Source organism: Triturus cristatus, chromosome 9, assembly GCF_964204655.1.
Source record: "Triturus cristatus chromosome 9, aTriCri1.1, whole genome shotgun sequence".
NCBI classification, from domain to species: Eukaryota; Metazoa; Chordata; class Amphibia; order Caudata; family Salamandridae; genus Triturus; species Triturus cristatus.
Window position 1 is genome coordinate 838,555,004 of NC_140592.1, and position 19,161 is coordinate 838,574,164.

The 19,161-nt window shown below is 48.0% G+C and overlaps 1 protein-coding gene and 1 long non-coding RNA gene across 3 annotated transcripts in view; one reads left to right on the top strand and one right to left on the bottom strand.

Annotated features, from left to right (window-relative positions):
- The window catches only part of TDRD9 (tudor domain containing 9), a 2,714,501-nt gene that overhangs the window by 636,357 nt on the left and 2,058,983 nt on the right, over positions 1 to 19,161 (bottom strand). Inside the window, exon 30 of the mRNA XM_085626273.1 lies at positions 5,083 to 5,153. Within this exon, the coding sequence (XP_085482399.1) occupies positions 5,083 to 5,153 (71 nt within the window). The remainder of the gene's footprint in view (positions 1 to 5,082; positions 5,154 to 19,161) is intronic.
- Positions 1 to 19,161, top strand: part of LOC146798921 (uncharacterized) — a 405,452-nt gene that overhangs the window by 27,685 nt on the left and 358,606 nt on the right. The window lies entirely within an intron of this gene.

A 19,161-nucleotide genomic window follows, 5' to 3' on the forward strand; every position in this document is an offset into this window, starting at 1 on the left:
AGCAATGGAAGGAAGGGAGGGGAGGGAGGACAGGGATAGAAAGCAATCCCCCCCAAACCTGGAGTAGCCAGAGCAGCAGGGCACCGTAGCACCGGAACCCCATGCTCCAAAGGACCAAAGGAGGAATGAACTGCCCCCAGACTGAGCCACCCGTCAAGAACAAGGAAGGCACTCACAGGAGACATAGCCCCTACCGGGAGGCGAGTACCGATGACCAACACAAGGGTCCTCCCAGAATAGGGGAGGAAGGGCGGGCCGTGAAGGAATCTGCGGCTAGAATCGTCTCTACCAGATACATCGTTACCGAAGGTAAGTAACTCGTACATCTGATAGAGAATTCTAGCCGCAGATTCCTTCACGTAGAATAGATACCCTAGCAATACCCCCTGGGAAGGAGGGTCTGCGAAAGGACCCCACCAGCCAATGCAGAACAGAGGGCCCCACAGGGGACCAGATCTGTGGACCAGGTAGAACCTCGCCCCTGCCAAGGGAACCCCCACAAGCAGGACCCCACCGACGCCAAGGGGATGTAGGAGGGAAAGAAGGCTGAAGAGGCTCGTACACTCACAGCAGAGGAACCAAGGGCAAGGACTGAGAGGCCGAAGCACCCCACTCCCCCCACAAGGTAACATAGCTTCCGCCCAATGCCAAGACAGGAAAGCGGAAGAAAAAGAAGAAGCAGCCTAGAGGGCCTAAGGAAACTAGGGAAAGGAAGGCGAACACACTCCAGATGGAGAGCAGCCTGCCAGCCAGAACAGCGTGGGCAGTCAAAGCCAGAAGCAAGAAGAACAGCCCGAGGCCCCAGGAAGGCCGAGTAGGCGACACCCGGCAAGGGCGACACAGGATCATCCCAGACCTCAGGACAGGATCAGGGAGAGGAGGAGATGCCCGGGCCACCACTATGAGTGGCCGCGCACAGGACCACAGGAAGCAAAAGCAACCTACTTAAACGCCATGGAGAACAGGCACCCAAAGGCGACCAGAACCCTCAAGAAGAGCGCAAGCAATATGACAGCTACCACTACCCCACATAGGGTACGTTAAGTCCCAAGATAAGGGAACCCTCTTTGGAAGAACTTCCGCAGCAGAGGAAAAAACAAAAGAGCCACGGGGAAAAAAACACCGCAGCTGAAGGCTTGACAAGGCTTGACAAGCAGCCCAAGCAAAGCAAAAGGTCCAATCTCAGGGCCAAGCCTGCGCAACAACACCTGCAGAACCACACACAATCAACACAAGGGCCGTTCAGCAGCTAACAATGCCAAAGTCCCAAGGAAGGACGGAAATGGCCAGAAAACACACTACACAGCCAGCTTAGGAAGGCCCAGAATCAACCCAACTCAGAAGTCACTGAGGAGGGGACGGAGGAGGATAAGGCGGAGGACGAGGAAGGAGCCCTGCCAAGAGCCTTTGGATGGCGGTGTCAGCCTGGGCATGGAACAACAGGCTGCCATCAAAAGGAAGGTCGAGGAGTCGCTCCCGAATATTCTCAGGGCCCGTACCGAAGCCAAGCATGGCGATGGAGAGCGACTGAGGAAGCCATGGCCCGGCCCGGCACAGCACCTCTGAGATGTCCAGAGCGGAGAATAAACGCCGCAAGCTCCCGGCCATCCAATGCATGATGCCTTAAGTCCACCAGGCCAGATTCCTGGGATGCTGCAGATCCCAGAGACTCAGCAGAGTCCCACAAACAGGAGGAGGCCCTAGCCAGCACACACAAGGTGTTAAGGCCTCGCAGGGCCGCGCTGGTCAAGGCGAACATGTTGGATCCCCAAGAGTCCAGCCAGCGTGCCTCTCGGGAAGGCGGAATCAACAGTGGCGGCAGGGAGGGAAAAGCAGTCCGCAAAAGGGAGCTGGTGGCTGAGGGGTGAAGGGAAAGACACGCCAGGTCACGCGAGGTGCCGGTTCAGAAGATGCTGAGGCACCGGGTCCCGAGGCAGGACGCCTCCAAGCCCCCGTCAAGGAAGAAAGGAACGAACCTTCAAAGGGATTTAAGATATCCCTCCCACCAGAGCCCTGGTGGAGGACCTCCAATAGATGGTCCGCCGGAAAATGAGCCACCGGGTCACCCATGCGCAGAATGCCCACAGCCGCACCAGCCTCTGTAGGGCCCCGCGGTGGAGAAAGCAGCTCCTCCGTGGGCGACGGCTGCAAACTAAGGCGGCCGTCCCCGAGGCCAAGTGGGGCGGGCAAGGGCCAGACCTGGAAGTCAGAAGGAGCCGAAGAATGAGTGACCTGCCGCTCTTCTGACGAACACCTGCCTCAGGAAGGGCGGGGAGCAGCCCTTCGACGCCGGTGAGAAAGACACCACACAGCGACCAGTCTCCGGGGAGGACGACACCTATATACAGCCTGCCTCCGGAGAAGGAGCGTCCAAAGACGAATCCGCGGTGCGACCCCTGCGCGGAGCCGTAGAGTTCGCTGCTTGAGGTAGGACGTCGGCACCAGCCGGCGTCACAGGACAAGGTAGCTCCAAGTCACCCCGCACCAGGGACCGGAGCGGAGACCGGAGTAGATCTGGAGCCGCACGGGCCCCGGGTCGGTGCCGGAGTGACGTTGACCCGACCCCCGCCAATGCAGCCACCTGCATGGGGGAACGAGACAGGCCTGGGGAGTGGCACGAAGCCCTCCACCAGCCACGGCCCAGAATGAGGCGAAGATCGCTCGGCAACCCATGTGGCAGCGCCAGGGACGATTCAACCTCCGACGAGGCAGCCGCCTGTGGGGAGGGACGAGAGGGGACCGGAGAGGCATGAGGGGTCTTCCCTCGGCCTCAACCCAGAGCGGGACGAGGAGGGTCCACCGACCCCTGTGGCTCCGCACGGTCCAGCTGCTGCCGGCGCCGTAACGGCGTCACCTTGGACTTAAACAGGACCACCTTGTCAAAGGACCGAGAGGGGCTCGGGGATGCGACCTGAGCCTCGGTGACCTCCCACGACACCACAGGGACCCCAGCGGGAGTTTGCGGCGAGGCAGAGATGCCGTGGCCTCAAGGAGGTGCCCCAGAGGAGCCGCACCCCAACAGTACCACATCCTCCAACCGTGGATCCGAACCAGTCGGAGCCGGAGCGGGCCCTACGCAGAGCGTGGGATCTGCCAACGCCCCAGGAGGGGAAGGAGGAGGAGACGCCAGCGAGGCCTGCAAAGCCGCCGTGTATGTCTCCATTTGGACTCTCGACGCCCCAACACCGGGAAACGGTAGATAGGACGACACGCGGGGCTGCTTCACGCGCGGAGAGTCCACGCCCCCGGTAGGCCGGAAACCAGCCTCCAGGGACAAACTGCGACACTTACCCACCGGGAAGCAACGCTCACGTGACATCGGAGAAGGGCGAGGACGACGACCACAGCCGTATCTGAAGCCGTCTGCCGAAGCAGACCGAGGGGAGGACGTCGACCTGGAGAGACACGCCGAGAGAAGTTTCATCCGGCGCTCCCGCCGTGACTTCGGCTTCAACTGTTGGCACGCTGTACAATCTGTGGTGCCGTGATCCTCCCCCAAACACAACATACAAATGAGGTGAGGGTCAGTTACCGACATAAGATGCCCACAAGACGTGCTTTAAGACTTGCACCAAAAGAAATGGAAGAAAAAGGGGGGCCCAAACAGGCCCGTAGCAAGGATCGGATCCACGTTGCACGCAAAAAAGGAAAAAACTGACGTAGGCGCACCGGGGCGAGTCTTATGTGACCTCGCTGACGTCACGTACGCGGACGACACCTGGGCGGAGTCGCGTGATGTCACCCCGCTCCTGGCGCGCAGGGATGCTGTGGCAAAAAAAGTTTCCGTATCCAGTCTCACGCCTGGAGATAATTCTACGTGAAGGAATCTGCGGCTAGTACTCTCTATCAGATCACATATTTGAATGGTTTGAGACAAGGAAGGAAGGTATGAGAATCAGAACCAAAAAGATGATGGAGCCTCTGGGGACCACAGCGCTATGGTAGTGGGTGCGTAGTGCCTAAAGCAGGCTGTACGGGAACCAGGTGTGCTGCAGTGGAGTCAGACTGCAACCTCAGTTGGGGTCGAGACTGATTCGGTTTGGGTATCTGAGTCAGCACTGGATCCCCCTCAGTTGCTGGTGACATCGGAACCGGCATCTAAGAAAAGGGGACTGGTGCGGGTCTTGCTGCAGGAATCAAAGTCAACGCTGAGTCGGTGAGGAACTGGGAAAGGGTTCTAGGGGCTCAAAGGGTGCCGAAGACTGATCCACCAGTATTAAGAACCACTTGAGATCCCTTCCAATCCTTGGGGCTTGAAGGTACACTAGAGAGAGCCAGGAGATTGCCAAAAATAGGCATCATGGCCTTCTTGAATGCCTCAACCTGCTGCAGCATTCGATCGAGAGAAAGATCGAGTAGCACCATGACACCCTAGAACTAGTGGCGGAATAAGGTTGAATCCTGTTTTGCCTTCTAATGTTTCCTCTTCGATTTGGACTTTTGATACTGAGATGACTTTACTTACAAAGAATACATGTTGCAGGATCAGCCATGAGAGCAGGAGGGGGTTGGCACCATCGACGTGCAGCAGGACTTATGGGAGGTCTGTGTCTTCTTTCGCTGTTTGCTGACATAGGGCTTTGTTTCATGGTCCTGAATCACCTTCAGGAGAGCATCAGGGCACAATGCACAACTTGGAGTCGTGCCTACAGCCTAAATACCAAAGGAACACTTCATGTGGTTGTTCCCTTGCACGCTGTATTTCAATATATAAAATAACCAATACTGATGAAAGAGGAAGAAGAGCTCCGGATCCGTGTTCAGAGACACGGAAATAAAGAAACTGACATGCAGTTTATATGGGGCTTTGTTCTATTTTTTATGGGGTGGGCTGAAGCCAACACAGATGCACTACGCCACCTGGCAGCACTTGGGAACACATATGAAAATGTTCCAAACCCATCTTGTGCTCAGAGAGTACTCTAAAGGTGAGGAATGTGTGGTTAGGTGTATCCATCAGAATTCACAATGATACTTAAAATATTGTCTTTTGCAAAAGTAGATTTAAGTTGTACCATAACTAACAAAGTTCCTGGCAATTCTGCATCATCCAATCTAACATTTGCAATGTTTCACACATACCTAAATCTGGATATGCGGGTCAAACTGTGAAACCGGACCTCATAGGGATTACTTGGACCATGAACCATAACCTACAGTTGAAAGCAACACAAAACAATTAATACAAATTAAAAGTACAAAGAAATATATTTTCACTTTTCATAAGACATTACTTCCTCCTCTGTTGACAGTGTCCATACATTTATCTCTGCAAACCAGGGCTTCCTCTTACAACATATTACACTATTTGTTTTTAAATGAATTCATGATTTTATCCAAAAGTAAGTGGCATAGACCGCAATCCACATGCGTTTGGTATTAAAATCACGGAAGAGGACCTTTGTTAAATATGGGACAAAACTTTCTTTCCAGTGGGCAATTTGCAAACTATGTTTGCTTTCTTGCCTTTTTTGCAGTTCAAATAGTCTGGTCATTCCAACAGTTCTTACTGCACATGCCTTCACAAAATTAATTACATAAAATTAGAATGGCATTTCTAGGTGAATTAGCGTCCTTGTTTTCAACCATACTGTGTGTGTGTGCAATCTTTCTCTGGATAACAGACAATTATCATTGCAATTCAGAATTTGCAAATAAGTAAATGTTAATCATGTCCTGCAGATATCCAATCCTCCATCTCTAGAGCCATTTAAAGTCACAGTCAAGAGTTGACGAATGCTCCAGAGATTCCCATTTTTTAAATCCTTTTGGTGTTGATAAAATACGCTATACAACAAATTAATAAGCTATAAAAAGCTTATGACAAAGTTTGAAAGTGTAGGTTTGAATCACATTACTTGCTAAGTTTGAAAAACAAAATAGCCTTCACTCACAAATAGTGGCTTGTTTCATCATAATTTATAGTTTAGGGTAATGGCGACGGCAGTGTGGGTGATGTAGTGTCCGATGACAAGTATGTGAGTTGTGTTAGGAATAGAGGTAGTCCCCTCTGTTGGGTGATCTCAGAGTGGCGGTTTAGGTACTACATCCTTAGGCATGTCTCTAGTTGCCGCGTGGCTCCGGTTCAAAGAAACTTGCCACGACCTCATTCATTTTAGTGCCAAGGGTTTCATCAGGATGCTCCTGTATTCCTCCAATTGTAGGACAGCTCCCTCTGTCAGTGCCCTGTTTTCCACCACTGCTTTCCACAAACAATGTGTCAGGCCCTCGGGAGACTTCCGGTGTAGTGCAATGTCTCTGTGCTCTATACCCAGGGCCAGGAACCTATTTCTACCTCTACGAGATGCACTTCTGCTATAAAGGCCCAGCAGTCAAATCTCTCCAGTGTGATGTGTCTGTCTATCTAATGTTCTCTCAAAGTCTGCCGTGCCCTTTGTCCAAAACCGTGTGCTCACTGAGCAACTCCAGATCATATACACTAAGTCTTCATCAACTATGGCACACCTGGGGCAGCCAAGGTCAGAGGTGTGCAACAATGTTCAATTTGTGAGGTATGCAGTATGAGCATAGGTAACCTGTAAATTTGAAACCGGTATTTATAATCAGGGTTTAGGTACGCTCCAGGGTCTTTTCTCATTCCTTCCATTGGAGCTGCAGCCTTCAATGGTCTCCTACCGGGCACAAGCTATCTAGAGGCATGGAGATCATGGTCTTGTATAATTTTTGATTTATTTATTTATAAAGTTTTTATAAAACGCAAACTTAACTCATGGGTATCAGGGCGCAGTAAAAGAACTCGTAACACACCACATACGCATAAGAAAACGTCAAGTAAAATACCAATGTCACAAATCCAGTTATAACCAAGAGATGGCGTGGCGACCACTGCCAAATGTCAGCACAACCTGCAGTAGGCCACGTGTAAGAGGTTCTGGGTTCAAGTCCTCCAGAAGTTGGTACACGGTTAGTGCCAACGGGCCATAAACTACGAACTGAGTACTTGAGAGGTTGTTTATGGCTCCCTCTTCACAACAGTCTTCCAGTGTCGTCAGTTCCATGGCTGTCCATTCTCACATCTGCCAGGTTGCGAAGAATCCTCCCCTAGAAGTGGGCAACCCAATCAGGGGCAATGCAGGCGCATACAGAGTGCGGAGTCCAATCCGTTTAGGTACACCCTTCCAACATCAGAGGGCCATAGGTAGAAGTCCTAGTTTCTGTGCCGGGTGAAGTTTCCCCCCCCCATGGGGCTGGATTGTTCCCATGAGGGACAGGGTCAAGACTGATTTGCATATAGCTGGGTCTGAACTGAGGTGGCGAAGTGAGCTAAAGAATGATGATGGATTCAACCCAGATCTGTGACTGGGGGTGAGTGTCTGAAAAGTTTCAGCGCTCCGTCCATCATCTCCTTGTGTTTGCTTTACTCAAATGTTAAATGACAGCCAAAAAAGCAGTTTCCACAAGGATTTTGTGAAGTTGTGCAAGTTTCTGGTACTAATGGATACCAAACACAATGCCTCTCCCTGTGAACGCAACGCCGCCATGATGTGACACCTTCCGTCACACATACCATTGCAAGATAAAACTTAATACAGAATATTTCTGCATAGATAGATGTGTCTCCACTCCTCGAAGTACCAGCAAGTGGAAGGAGAGACGCAAATGTCAAAGACACAGGTCCTTTAACGCAGTAAGTTAAGGACCAAAATCATACTAAATTGGACATGACGCCTACATTTGCTTCTCTCATGGGCATCTGTAACTCCATATTGTATTTATTTATTGCTTACTAGCCTGAGAAGTGCTTTGCAGTGAGTAACATGTGACTCCTGAAACCAAGATTAGAGGTTAATAGTAAGTAAATTAGTAATGTGTTCATTTTCTCCTTTGTGCATCAGCTGTGCTCTTGATTACTTTTGTGTTTTCTAGAATTTAGAGAAGGGTCAGAATGACAGATGGATTTGGAAGGGGAAATGGTAAGTTGTTTTTGGAAGTAGTGGTTGTGAATGCCCGTTAGTTGGGGTGATGTGTAAAAAAGGAGGAGGAAGGCTGAGAAGCATGTTTGAGAGTTATAGTCGTCAGAAAGGCTTGGAATGAGTCAGTGAGAGGAGGGATATGACAAAGGTTGAAAGAGGTATTTTTTATGACAAAAAAATGAAATTAACTTATGCATAACATATATGCATATGACACTTGGTCTTATGTGCACATTTATCTACTGGTAAAGTATACACATACTTTCATAACACTTCAATTTAGTTTTAGTAGGAGGCATAAACCCTTCTATATACATACATAGGAGGAGCAATTATGACATCAGCTGACATACGGATATGATGTAGCTTGTGGTGTAGTCATATAAATATTACAGATGTGTGTATATATATATATATATATATATATATATATATATATATATATTACCTACTGGCGGTCGCCAGTAGGTAGTTATAGTTAGGACCCCTTTTCCATAGGAAATCCGCAACATTCTATTTTGAATAACTTTGGCGCCGGTCGATGAATCCTCGCGAATTTCTCAAAATAGGTGGGGCGCTACGCTCCGCTCCTACCCTGAAAGTCTCGGGGGGATTCGTCAAGCGGGGGCTGAGATAAAAGGGGGGTCCCAAAACGCGTTTTTCCCATGCATTTTTCCATAGGACCTTTAGACAGAGCTACAGCCCGAACGGCTGAACAGAATTACTAGAAATTTGGCAGAGAGGTAGTCCCTATGTCAAGGAAGTGCCTTTTGTAGGTTTGGTGTAAATCTGTTCAGTAGATTCTGAGAAAATAGCCTTTAAATCAATATATATATCTGAGCCCGCTTACCGTACGCTTACCGTACGCTTACCGTACGCGTACGGTGGCGTGCGCGAGCGCGATTCTGATTGGCTCTTAGATCTTAGTAAACATTCGAATCGGCCGAAACCAGGAAGTGGCGTCCGCCATTTTGTCTCTCGCACTGAGTGTTATTTATCAAACATGATGCCCAAAAACATGTTACGGGGCTGTTTTGACAACTCCCTCCCACATAGTCATGTTGAGGGAGTCCCCAAACATCCCCCAAGAGCAAAAACGGTTTTATTTTTTTTTCGGCAATTTCGCCGAGTACGCTTACCGTACGCTTACCGTAAGCGTACGGTAAAAAATAGAAATAAAAAAAACACTATCCACACTTACCCCACCCCCTGTGCTTTTGGTGGCCGCAGGCCACCAAATGTACAGGACTTATTACATCAGTAAAAAAACTATATTTTGGCAACATGAAATTATAAAATCGAAATAAAAAAAACACTATCCACATTGACCCCACCCCCTGTGCTTTTGGTGGCCGAAGGCCACCAAATGTACAGGGCTTATTAAAGTTGATAAAAACCGTGCACGGAACGCACTGCGTTAAGTGGGCGCGCACGCCTCGAATGGCGTAAAGTAACTTAGCATTTAAAAAACCGTACAAATTCACTGAAAAAACCATAGGTTTCACACACGTTATAGTTAGGAATTAGCATTTCAAAAACCTTGCAAATTCACTGAAAAAACCATAGGTTTCACACATGTTATAGTTAGCGGAAATTTTACTGATAAAAAACCAATGAAATTGCCCCGTTATAGTTAGTGCTGGCAACTATAACTCACGCGACCGCAATCTTCTGCTGATGACATATGTGTCTTTATAAAAAAAAATATTTGTAATATATGTATAGCTAAAAATGTATGGAAGAAGACATGGGCAAATAAGTGTCTAAATACAGTATTAGCATCAGCAGAGGATTGCGGTCGCGTGAGTTATAGTTGCCAGCACTAACTATAACGGGGCAATTTCATTGGTTTTTTATCAGTAAAATTTCCGCTAACTATAACATGTGTGAAACCTATGGTTTTTTCAGTGAATATATGCAACAACCACGATGACGCTGTACCTCCTTCTCGGCGAACAGAGACACCACGAATCCCAGGAATAAGGCAAGATGTTATTTACTTAAAAGAGATGCACAAAATCTGACACGTTTCGGGCGGTTGCCCTTGCTCACAGATAGTCAGTGCCTAAATCGCCATTTTTTAAAATCTGCTTTGTGTGCACCACGTGGGGTAATAGACATAGACAAACTACTAAGTGCCTAAGTATAACAGGATGGTTCAGTCTTTCTTCTGTTCAAAAAACGAGTTATTTTCAAAATATCAATGTAAGGATCTAATAATGCACATGACTGTCAGCAAAGCAAATGTTAAGCAGAAAAATACACGGCATAAATGCTAAGACTTTTCTGAAATGCTCGCTTAGTATGATAAACAAATACAAAAGCCATTCATTAACACAAGACACATGTGCAAAATCGATGCTAGATAATGTGCAAGCAATGCAAATAAATATGTGCAAAATAGAGCAAATTGCAATGTGTGCAAATTACGCTGTGCAAATTTTGCTATTGTAATGTAAATACATTTCATATAATCAATTTGCCAAATATATGTGCAAATAACGCAAGCAATGAATAAAATTAGTCACATAATCTAATACAATCCTTTTTCAATCAATTAATGTAAAATGTATGGCATAAATGCTCTTAAATCCTGTGTATGCCTTCGAAATATGAAATCCTATTTATGAATGTTGATCCCAACATACAAAATATTGAATCTGAAATGACTGGACCATGTCTTAATTAACCATGTCTAAATCGTTTTAAAATACATTTGACGTGAAAAAAATAAAAAAAACGAAAAAAGATGAATTTTTTACCCAAAAAGTGTACCACTGATATCTATTGTATCAATACTGAATTATAAGAATAGAATAAAAAAATTAGCAATGTCACAGGGAAGCAGCTTCATATATAAATGCTACTATTGGTGTCATATCTGTAATTTGTAGATCAATATCGTTTTATAAAAAATGATACAAATCCTCCGTAGTATTCAACCCATTGGGGAACTTACTGTCCAATTCTAAAATTAATTTTGGTTCCAGCTTCCTTAACATTTTGTCCCTGTCTCCACCTCTTTGTAATTTCGGAATTGCTCCGATCACGTAATAGCTGAGGCATTGTAAGTTATTATTGTGGACTGTTTTAAAATGCCTGGCCACAGGGCATGAACTGTCGTTATTAACGATAGCTCGAAGATGCTGGAGAATTCTGACATGCACCTGAAGCTTGGTACTGCCGACGTATTTTAAGCCGCAGGTGCATGTCAGAACATAAACTGCATATTCAGTCTTGCAGTTGTAAGTACCCCTAATTTTAATCATGTCTGGGCTGAAAGGGGTAGCATATTGCATGGTATTTGTTCCAAACTTGCAGGCCCTGCAGCTGGAACATTTGACATATATATATTTATTCAATGACAAAAAGGTTACAGAGACGTTCTAGTTAGGTTCAGATTTTACACACACAAAACCATAGAAATTCAGCAGTTATAGTTAACTCAAGTAACTATAACTCATACCCTAAAGTAACTATAACTCGTGTCCTAGCCATGAAAAATTGTCTCATCAATAATTTCACTGCAAATGTTGCCGTAATTTTATAAATGATGTCATAGAAGATGTCATGATTGATGTAATATCTGGGGTAATTAGCAGTGCACGGGGAGGGCACAAGTTATAGTTACCTTAGGGCAAAAGTTATTAATACGTGAGATAACTATAACTGCTGATTTTCTATGGTTTTGCGAGTGGAAAATCTGAACCTAACTAGAACGTTCCTGTAACCTTTGTCTTTTTTGAGTGAATTTCTGTTTAATGCTATTTTCTTACTAGAATGTCCCTAAAAATCTTTGAGTGTATGCGTGTGTGTGTGTGTGTGTGTGTGTGGTGGGTGTGTGAATGAGTGTGTTAGTGCATGTGTGGGTCTGTGAATGGGTGTGTGAGTGGTTCTCTGAGTCTGTAAGTGTGTGCGTGAGTGGCTGTGTCAGTGTGTGAATGGGTGAGCAAGTGGTTTTCTGGGTCTGTGAATGGGTGTGTGACTGGCTGTATGGGTGTGTGAATAGTTGTGTGTAAGTATATGCTGGATGTGTGAATGGGTGTGGGTCTGTGAGTGGGTGTCATTAGCTGTATGAGTGTGCATGTGGGTGTGTGAGTGCCTGTGTGTGTATGTTCATTGCTGTATGCACGGTTCTCTAGGTTTGTAAGTAGGTGTGTGGGTCGCTGTATGTAAATGGGTGTGAGTGGCTATATGGGTACCCGAGAGGTTTTCTGGGTGTGTGTGTGTGTGTGTGTGGCTGTATGCATGTGTGTGTAAGTGGATGTTTGGGCACGTGAGTGGTTTTTTGGCTGTGGAAGTAGATATGTGAGTGCCTGTGTGGGTCTGTGATTGGGTCTCTGAGTGGATGTATCAGTCAGTGTATGGGAATGAGCGAATGGAATAAATTAATGGCATGTCATTAAGCTAATATTATATTTAGCTGAGGAACGGCGTATTCAAAATATGTGTGATCATGATAAAAGATGAACCTGTTATTCAATAGGAATGTATATTTCAGTTTTAGTTACTATTTCTTTCTGTTTTAACCATTTATACCCCTACATTTTGTTATTTTTCTTTCTTCTCCCTTTATTTTCTCATTCCGTTTATTTTTTATTATTCGGACAGAATGTCAATTTATTGCATACTGACCTTGAAGTGTTGTGATGTTGATTAATATGTCAAAATGCCATGACTGCATAGCCATGTAAAATGAAAATCCATGAATGGCGATGTATAAATATACATATGGGCTGTTCTGTACTGTTCAAAATTTCAAAATAACAAATAAAAACAAAAATAAAATAAAACAATCTGTCAGTGTATGGGTGTGTGAGTGGCTGAGGGGGAGTGTAAGTGTATGGGGGAGTGGCAGTGTGAGTAGTTAAGTGTGTGAGTGGCTGTGAGGGTAGTTTTGTGGGTCTGTGAGTTTGGTTTTGTGGGTCTGTGAGTGAGTGGCTGTTTTGGTATGTGAGTGGCATATGGGTGGATGAGTGTGTTTGGGAGTGTGTCATGGGTGTGTTGTGACCCACAAGCTGTATCAGTGTGTATGTGAATGTGTGAGTATATGGTGGGTGTGGGAGTTGGAGTGAGTATCTGTGTGGGTGTGTGAGTCGGTGTATGACTGGTTCTTTGGGTCTGTGAGTGGATGCACAAGTTGTTCTCCGGGCCTGTAAAAGGGTGCCTGAGTGGCTGTATGAGTTTTTAAATGGGTGTGTGCGTGGTTACTAGGTCTACAACTGTGTGCATGAGTGGCTCAATGGGTGTCTGAGTGGGTGTGTGAATAGTTTTCTGGGTCTCCGAGTGAGTGTGTGAGTGGCTGTATGGGTGGGTATGTGAGTGGGTGTATGTGTCGTTGTGTGTGCAAAACAAATGTTTTGATATCATTTCTTCCCCATGAGGGGTCCCTCACAGACCCCTCCGTCAGTCCCCTGGGGTTATAATACCTCTATCCTGATCCCTCATATACCATTTCAACGTTATCCCCCCTGCTTGAATCAGAAAATGGCGGCCACAAGTTTTCTCTCAGGTTGAGATCAGCCAATCATTGCATTGCTATTAGCGCATGAATCCGTGGATCCAAAGCGGTCGATCCGCGTCTCTAGATATACATAAAAACCTTACCTTAATAACTCCAAAACTACTGAACCAATTTACACCAAGTGACAAAAAGGACTCTTTCCGGACCAAGATCTAGCTTTCTAGCAAATTTGGTGTCATTCCGTTCCGACGTTCAGGCTGTAGTCATGTCTTAAATCCCTATGGGAAATTGAATATTTAAAGCGCATTTGGGACCCCTTCCCTCTTTTTCTCAGGCACTACTCGAAGAATCACCCAAAACTTTCCAAACAGCAGTTGAAGTGAGCAGCACACTAGTTTTGAAAATGATGTGAAGATTAGTCAAAAGGTACTAAAGTTTCTACCAAAATAAAAATTCTATTGCTATGCAAACTGGTTCCTAACTATAACTGCCTACTGGTGACAGCAAGTAGTAAATATATATACTACTGTTGACAGCAAGATATAGAATCTTCATGAAACTTTCCAAAAGAAATGTTCATTGACCTCAGTATCTTCCTAGCAAGGTTAGGGGTGATCCATCAACCAGGGGCCAAGAAAAAATGGAGACTCCAAAACACTAAATCCCCATGCATTTTCTTTTTTGAACAGCATCACCAGAGAAACTTCAGAACAGAACTACACCAAATTTGGCAGGAAGCTACATCTTGGTCCACAAAGTGTTTTTTTTGTGTGATTTGTTATACATCAGTATAATAGTTTTTGAAAACTTAAGGATCAAAGATATTTGTATATCTGGTCAGTTGGGTCAGAGAAACTCTTGCAAGAGTACCTTGCACTCAAGTTTAAAAAACAGAGTGTTCTGATTGGGCAAGGGGACTCTTTCCCCCTTAGGCCAATTCGCTCCTGCATTAGTCAGGTTCCAAAAAGAGCAAGCGCTCTGCCTGGCTGCCTGCAACATGTGAAAAAATATTGTAGGCATTCATTACAGGACTCAGGGACTTACTCCTCAGTTCCGAGTTTGAACTAAATATATATATATTTAAGGGGCAGGGTAGCGATACAAAAACTCCCTTAGTCCTTGTGGTGCTACCGCAAAAGGACCAGGCCCAATCTAAAATGATTTTCTTTCCTTTTTTAATGTCACGATACCCCAGGAGTCCTTGGGGACCCATCACCCTGGGGCCAAAATGTAAGAATAAAAGAGGGGCACGTGGCACCCTTACCATGGCCATTCACTACCTCAGGGACCCCATCCGCCAGGACTTGGCACAATATGAAAGGGGAAGGGGCGTGCGGCCTCCTCCTCAACAAGCCACGATGGAGCCACAGGATCCCCTCTCCCCATGGTCAATTAAAAATTAAGGTGAGGAGCATAAGGGGGCGTGGCCAAGACACCGATGGAGTGGCACATACCTTGCGATGTCTCCATTCTCCCGCGGCCGGCCCCAAAAGCAGAGGTGTACCCCCCACCTAGTGTGCAGCGAGCCACCTGCCCCAACAACAAGGCACGGATAAACCCCCCAGGCTCGAGTTGGAGGACAGATTGTAGCGGTTGGCTGAAGTGAATGGCTGGATCCGCCATCTTAGGCCCAGGCACTGAGAAAGCCGCCTGAATGGCGGATGCCAGAAGCTCCACGTTGGTGGCACTGGAGTGGTGACTTTCGGTGACAGGGGTAGGGGCCCTGATCCTAAGTGCCCGGGTGGACCCCGACACCCCTATACCGGGACCTTGGGCGCCATACCTGGCTTGATCCAGGTGGGCCTCCCAGCTTACGGCAAGGTCGGGAGGGACTCGCCTGCTGGGTGACCATCCCCCGGGGAAATTGGGAAGACCATCGTGCCCCGCAGGCTGAAGCGAGGGCACAAACTCCTGAAGCTAGTCCCGGCCTCCGCGGGGCCCCTCGACGGCTGGAACCGGCAGCGCCATCTTGTGACCCTTCTGGGCGCTTGCTACTTGGAGCCCTGCCAGGAGATAAAGATGGAGGCCAACTGACCTGCATCTGCTGTAGACCTTTGCCGTGACCACCGGGGGAGCAACCGCAACAATCTCTTAGCACCCTGGGGTGTGTTTAACAGTGAGCAGTGGGTCCCACTACCTGGGGGGCCTGCCAACAAGAGAGCTGAAGTAGAACCAGCCTGGTCTCACCGGAGTGCCCGCCGGCCATTGCGACGATGCGAGAGCCCCGCACAAGGCGTTGCGCAAAGAAGCAGGAGGTGAGAGCTGGTGCGGAAGCAGTGGTCGACTGACTGCGCTGGTGGGGGTGAGAGGGAGCGCCCGCTGTGCAATCAGACAGCAGGCTTGGCCCTACTCCTTCGCCCTTATCATTCCTTCATTGGGTAACAGTGGAGCCCTTGCCAGAGGGTGGGGGGACTCAATCGGCAGCCCCTAAGTGCACCAGAAGTGGTCCGCGACAACCCGAAGGTGGCTACCCGGGGCTGAACTCCCATACCCCCTCAGTGACTAACGGGCTAAAGAGGTCCCCGCTGGGAAGAGTGAGATCCAGATCTGTTTGTGGGGGTGCCCCCCCACCTGGAGTGTGAGTGGGGGGGATCAGATGTCTTGACGGGCGGTGGGAGCGCCCCTTTACGAGCCTACCCTGTAAAGAACAGTTTGAGCTCACCCAACATCTTGTCGACCCCGGGGCCGACTGAAGCCAGGCCATGCTGGGCTCTAGGTCATCATTGCTGGCCTTCCTGGGGGACCCCTGCCCTTTGACGGGACCAAGCCCAGTGGTAAAGCAACCACCCCCCTGAGCCAGCAGCCTAGGACTCGGACCCCCGAGTGGGATGCACTGAAGGAGGGGTAGTCTGGGGGAAACACGTCCCGCACTAAAGTGGGAAAATACACTGCCCTGGTTCCTCTAAGTAAACAACAGTTACAGCACTGTGGTCATAGCTGCCCTCTGCTTCAGGGGCCCAGCCGGATCTCAAGATGGCGGTTGCCCCCGAGGGTCCCGAAGCGAGGCCCCTTATGAAGGCCTTTATGACTAACTTTCTCAAAGAAATAAAGGCAGAAATAGGCTCACTCAAAGCTGAGTTCAAGGCATGCCTGCATGATCTCAGACGCAATTTGGTGGGGCAGAGTAGATGACCTTGAGCGAACACTCGACACGCGAAGGGAGGACCAGGAAGATCTATGGCGCAGAACGATGGCGCTTGAAGAACAGCATATGGAACTGCAAATCAAACAGGAGGACCTGGAAAATAGGAGTCGGAGGAACAACCTTTGCATCAGGGGGGTTCCCCGGGGCACAGAGGGACAGGATAAAATGACCTACACAGCGGATCTCCTGCAGGCGGTCAGGGGTGATGATGATGCCTCCCCCCAGCACTGGACAGGGCACACTGGGTTTGGTTCCCCCGTGGAAACTCAAGTCTTGTCCCAGACATCCTCACCCAGGTGCACTACTTCACTAAGAAGGAGGCAATACTATGTGCTGCCAGAAAGAAGACTGGCTTGACCTATGGTAGATATCACATTCAATTTTTCCAAGACCTCGTTCCATTTACACCAACTCGAGACGGAGTCCCGTCCTGCCAGTCCAAACCCTGGTCTTGCCCAGTCTAGGTCTCCACTGCGGCCAGAATGGTCAACTGCGCCTCATCCTCGAAATAGGGCACGAAAAGCAAGTGAACTATCACAACAGGCCAAGCAAGACATCATCCAGCACCTCAGGTCTATGGATGACGCCCAGTCCCCGGCTCATTCTCCACTAGCCTCAAACCCGCCCTCCCCCATTGCATATTAGACGGAGAGGCCCAGAATCTTAGGTGCTCTTTGATCCCAGTTGCATAGCACTCGCCCGCCTTAAAGCCTCATGCCAATTGGTTTAATTGATCACTCAACTACTTTGTGACCTACTGTAGGTCATCAAAGAAGGGGCTCAATTATGACTTGCAGTATACCGTGCTCACTTTGCGGCCCTCATCCGGCCACCTCTGTGCATAGTTTTGTTCTGAAGTGGCCCTGGGCCCCGAGGGAAGCTTTTATCCCCACTTTAATTCTGAAGTTTGCGCCGGCCGCCAGGAAATGAGACTGCGGCTAGCAGCAAGGTGACAATGACACCCCTTGCCATTCAACAGGTCCCCAGGAGGAGTGACTTCCTCAGTCACCTCGGTGTACACCGATGGGACGCTCTAGGACTGGAATTGACTACTATTCTTGTTATTTTAGTTTACTTTCCTCCTTTTTCTTACCCCCCCTATTTGTAAATACTCCGGGGGAGGCAGAGAGCACATCTGCCTATCGCCCCACCTCTTCATCACAGGAGACACTATCCTACACAGGGTAAAACATGCGAGGCGGTTTTAATCGCCATGCTTCTTGCATTTCACACACCCTGGCAGCGTGCACCCCCAGACAAGATAAGGGTGTCACCGCTAGCAGATGGGAGGGCATTACCTAGGGCTGAACACCATTTCTCGAATAAATAGCTATGGCACAGGTTAAATGTCTCTCACATAATGTGAAAGGGCTAAATGCCCCTAACAAGCGCCGGCAGGTATGATGCTACCTACTGATTTAGGACCCTGACATCGTCTTCCTCCAGGAGACTCATCTCCTATGCACAGACACAAAGCAAGGGCACATCCAAAATACCCGACTCAAATTTGGGCGTCTTCACCATCGAAAACAGCAGGGGTAGCTATTCCTTTTAAAGTAGGTCTATATTTACAGGGAACACGAATGGAGCAGGACAAAGAGGGATGGTACGTGAAGCTCAAGTTACTACTCAAAGGCAGGACACTGATGAACATCTATGCCCCTAATCACTCTCAAGACACATATCTTAGGAACCTACTCAAAGAACTTGCCTCCCAGGAGATGGGGCGGTTGCTCATTGGGGGAGATTTTAACCCAGTCTGGGACCCTCATCTAGATCGTAGTGCGAACTCCTTCCAGGTCACGGGGGCAATGTCTGCAGCACTGAAGCCGGATATTATGACCCTGGGCCTGGTATATGCTTGGGGATACACGGCACCAGATGCAAGAGACTATAACTTTTCCTCTCATGTCCACCCCTCCTACTCCGTATAGATTATTCTTTCATATCCCAGACACTCATACGGTCGCTGGAATCGGCAACAATATCAAAAATCTCAATATCAGACCATGCCCACCTGGAGATCTCCATGGGAGGCATAGGAGTGCTGTGCCACGTTGGAGTCTCCCTCGCACATTATACAAGATTAGGTCAATGTAGCAGAAATACAGCAGGCGATACAAACGCATTTCGAAATGAATAATCTCCCTGATACCAACGGCCATACCCTATGGGATGCCTTTAGGCAACCATTCGAGGCACCATCAACTCCATAGCAATCGTGCGAACACAGGAATCTCGCTTGGTTGAGACCGGGCTAGCCAAAGATATTTGGGCGCTGGAGCGGCAGGACCATGCAACCCTTTTGAGGCAACGTCAAAAACGACTGAGTTCCCTTCCCGGCCAATTAAAAGCGATCAGAGTAAACAAGGCCGAACACTCATTTGATGCCCTGAAGCAAAAACATTATGAAGGGGGTAATAAGGTTGGCTTTTTACTGGCCCGCAGACTCCGTATGCTTATCTCTCGTGCCCATATTGCCATAGTCCGGACTAAAGAGGGAACATGGGGTACCTCGAAAGCAGATAACCATCCAGCATTCCACACCACCTTCTCAGCCGTATATATAGCCAAGGCAAAATTGTCCAAGAAGAGATTGTTCCATTTCTTGCCTATTG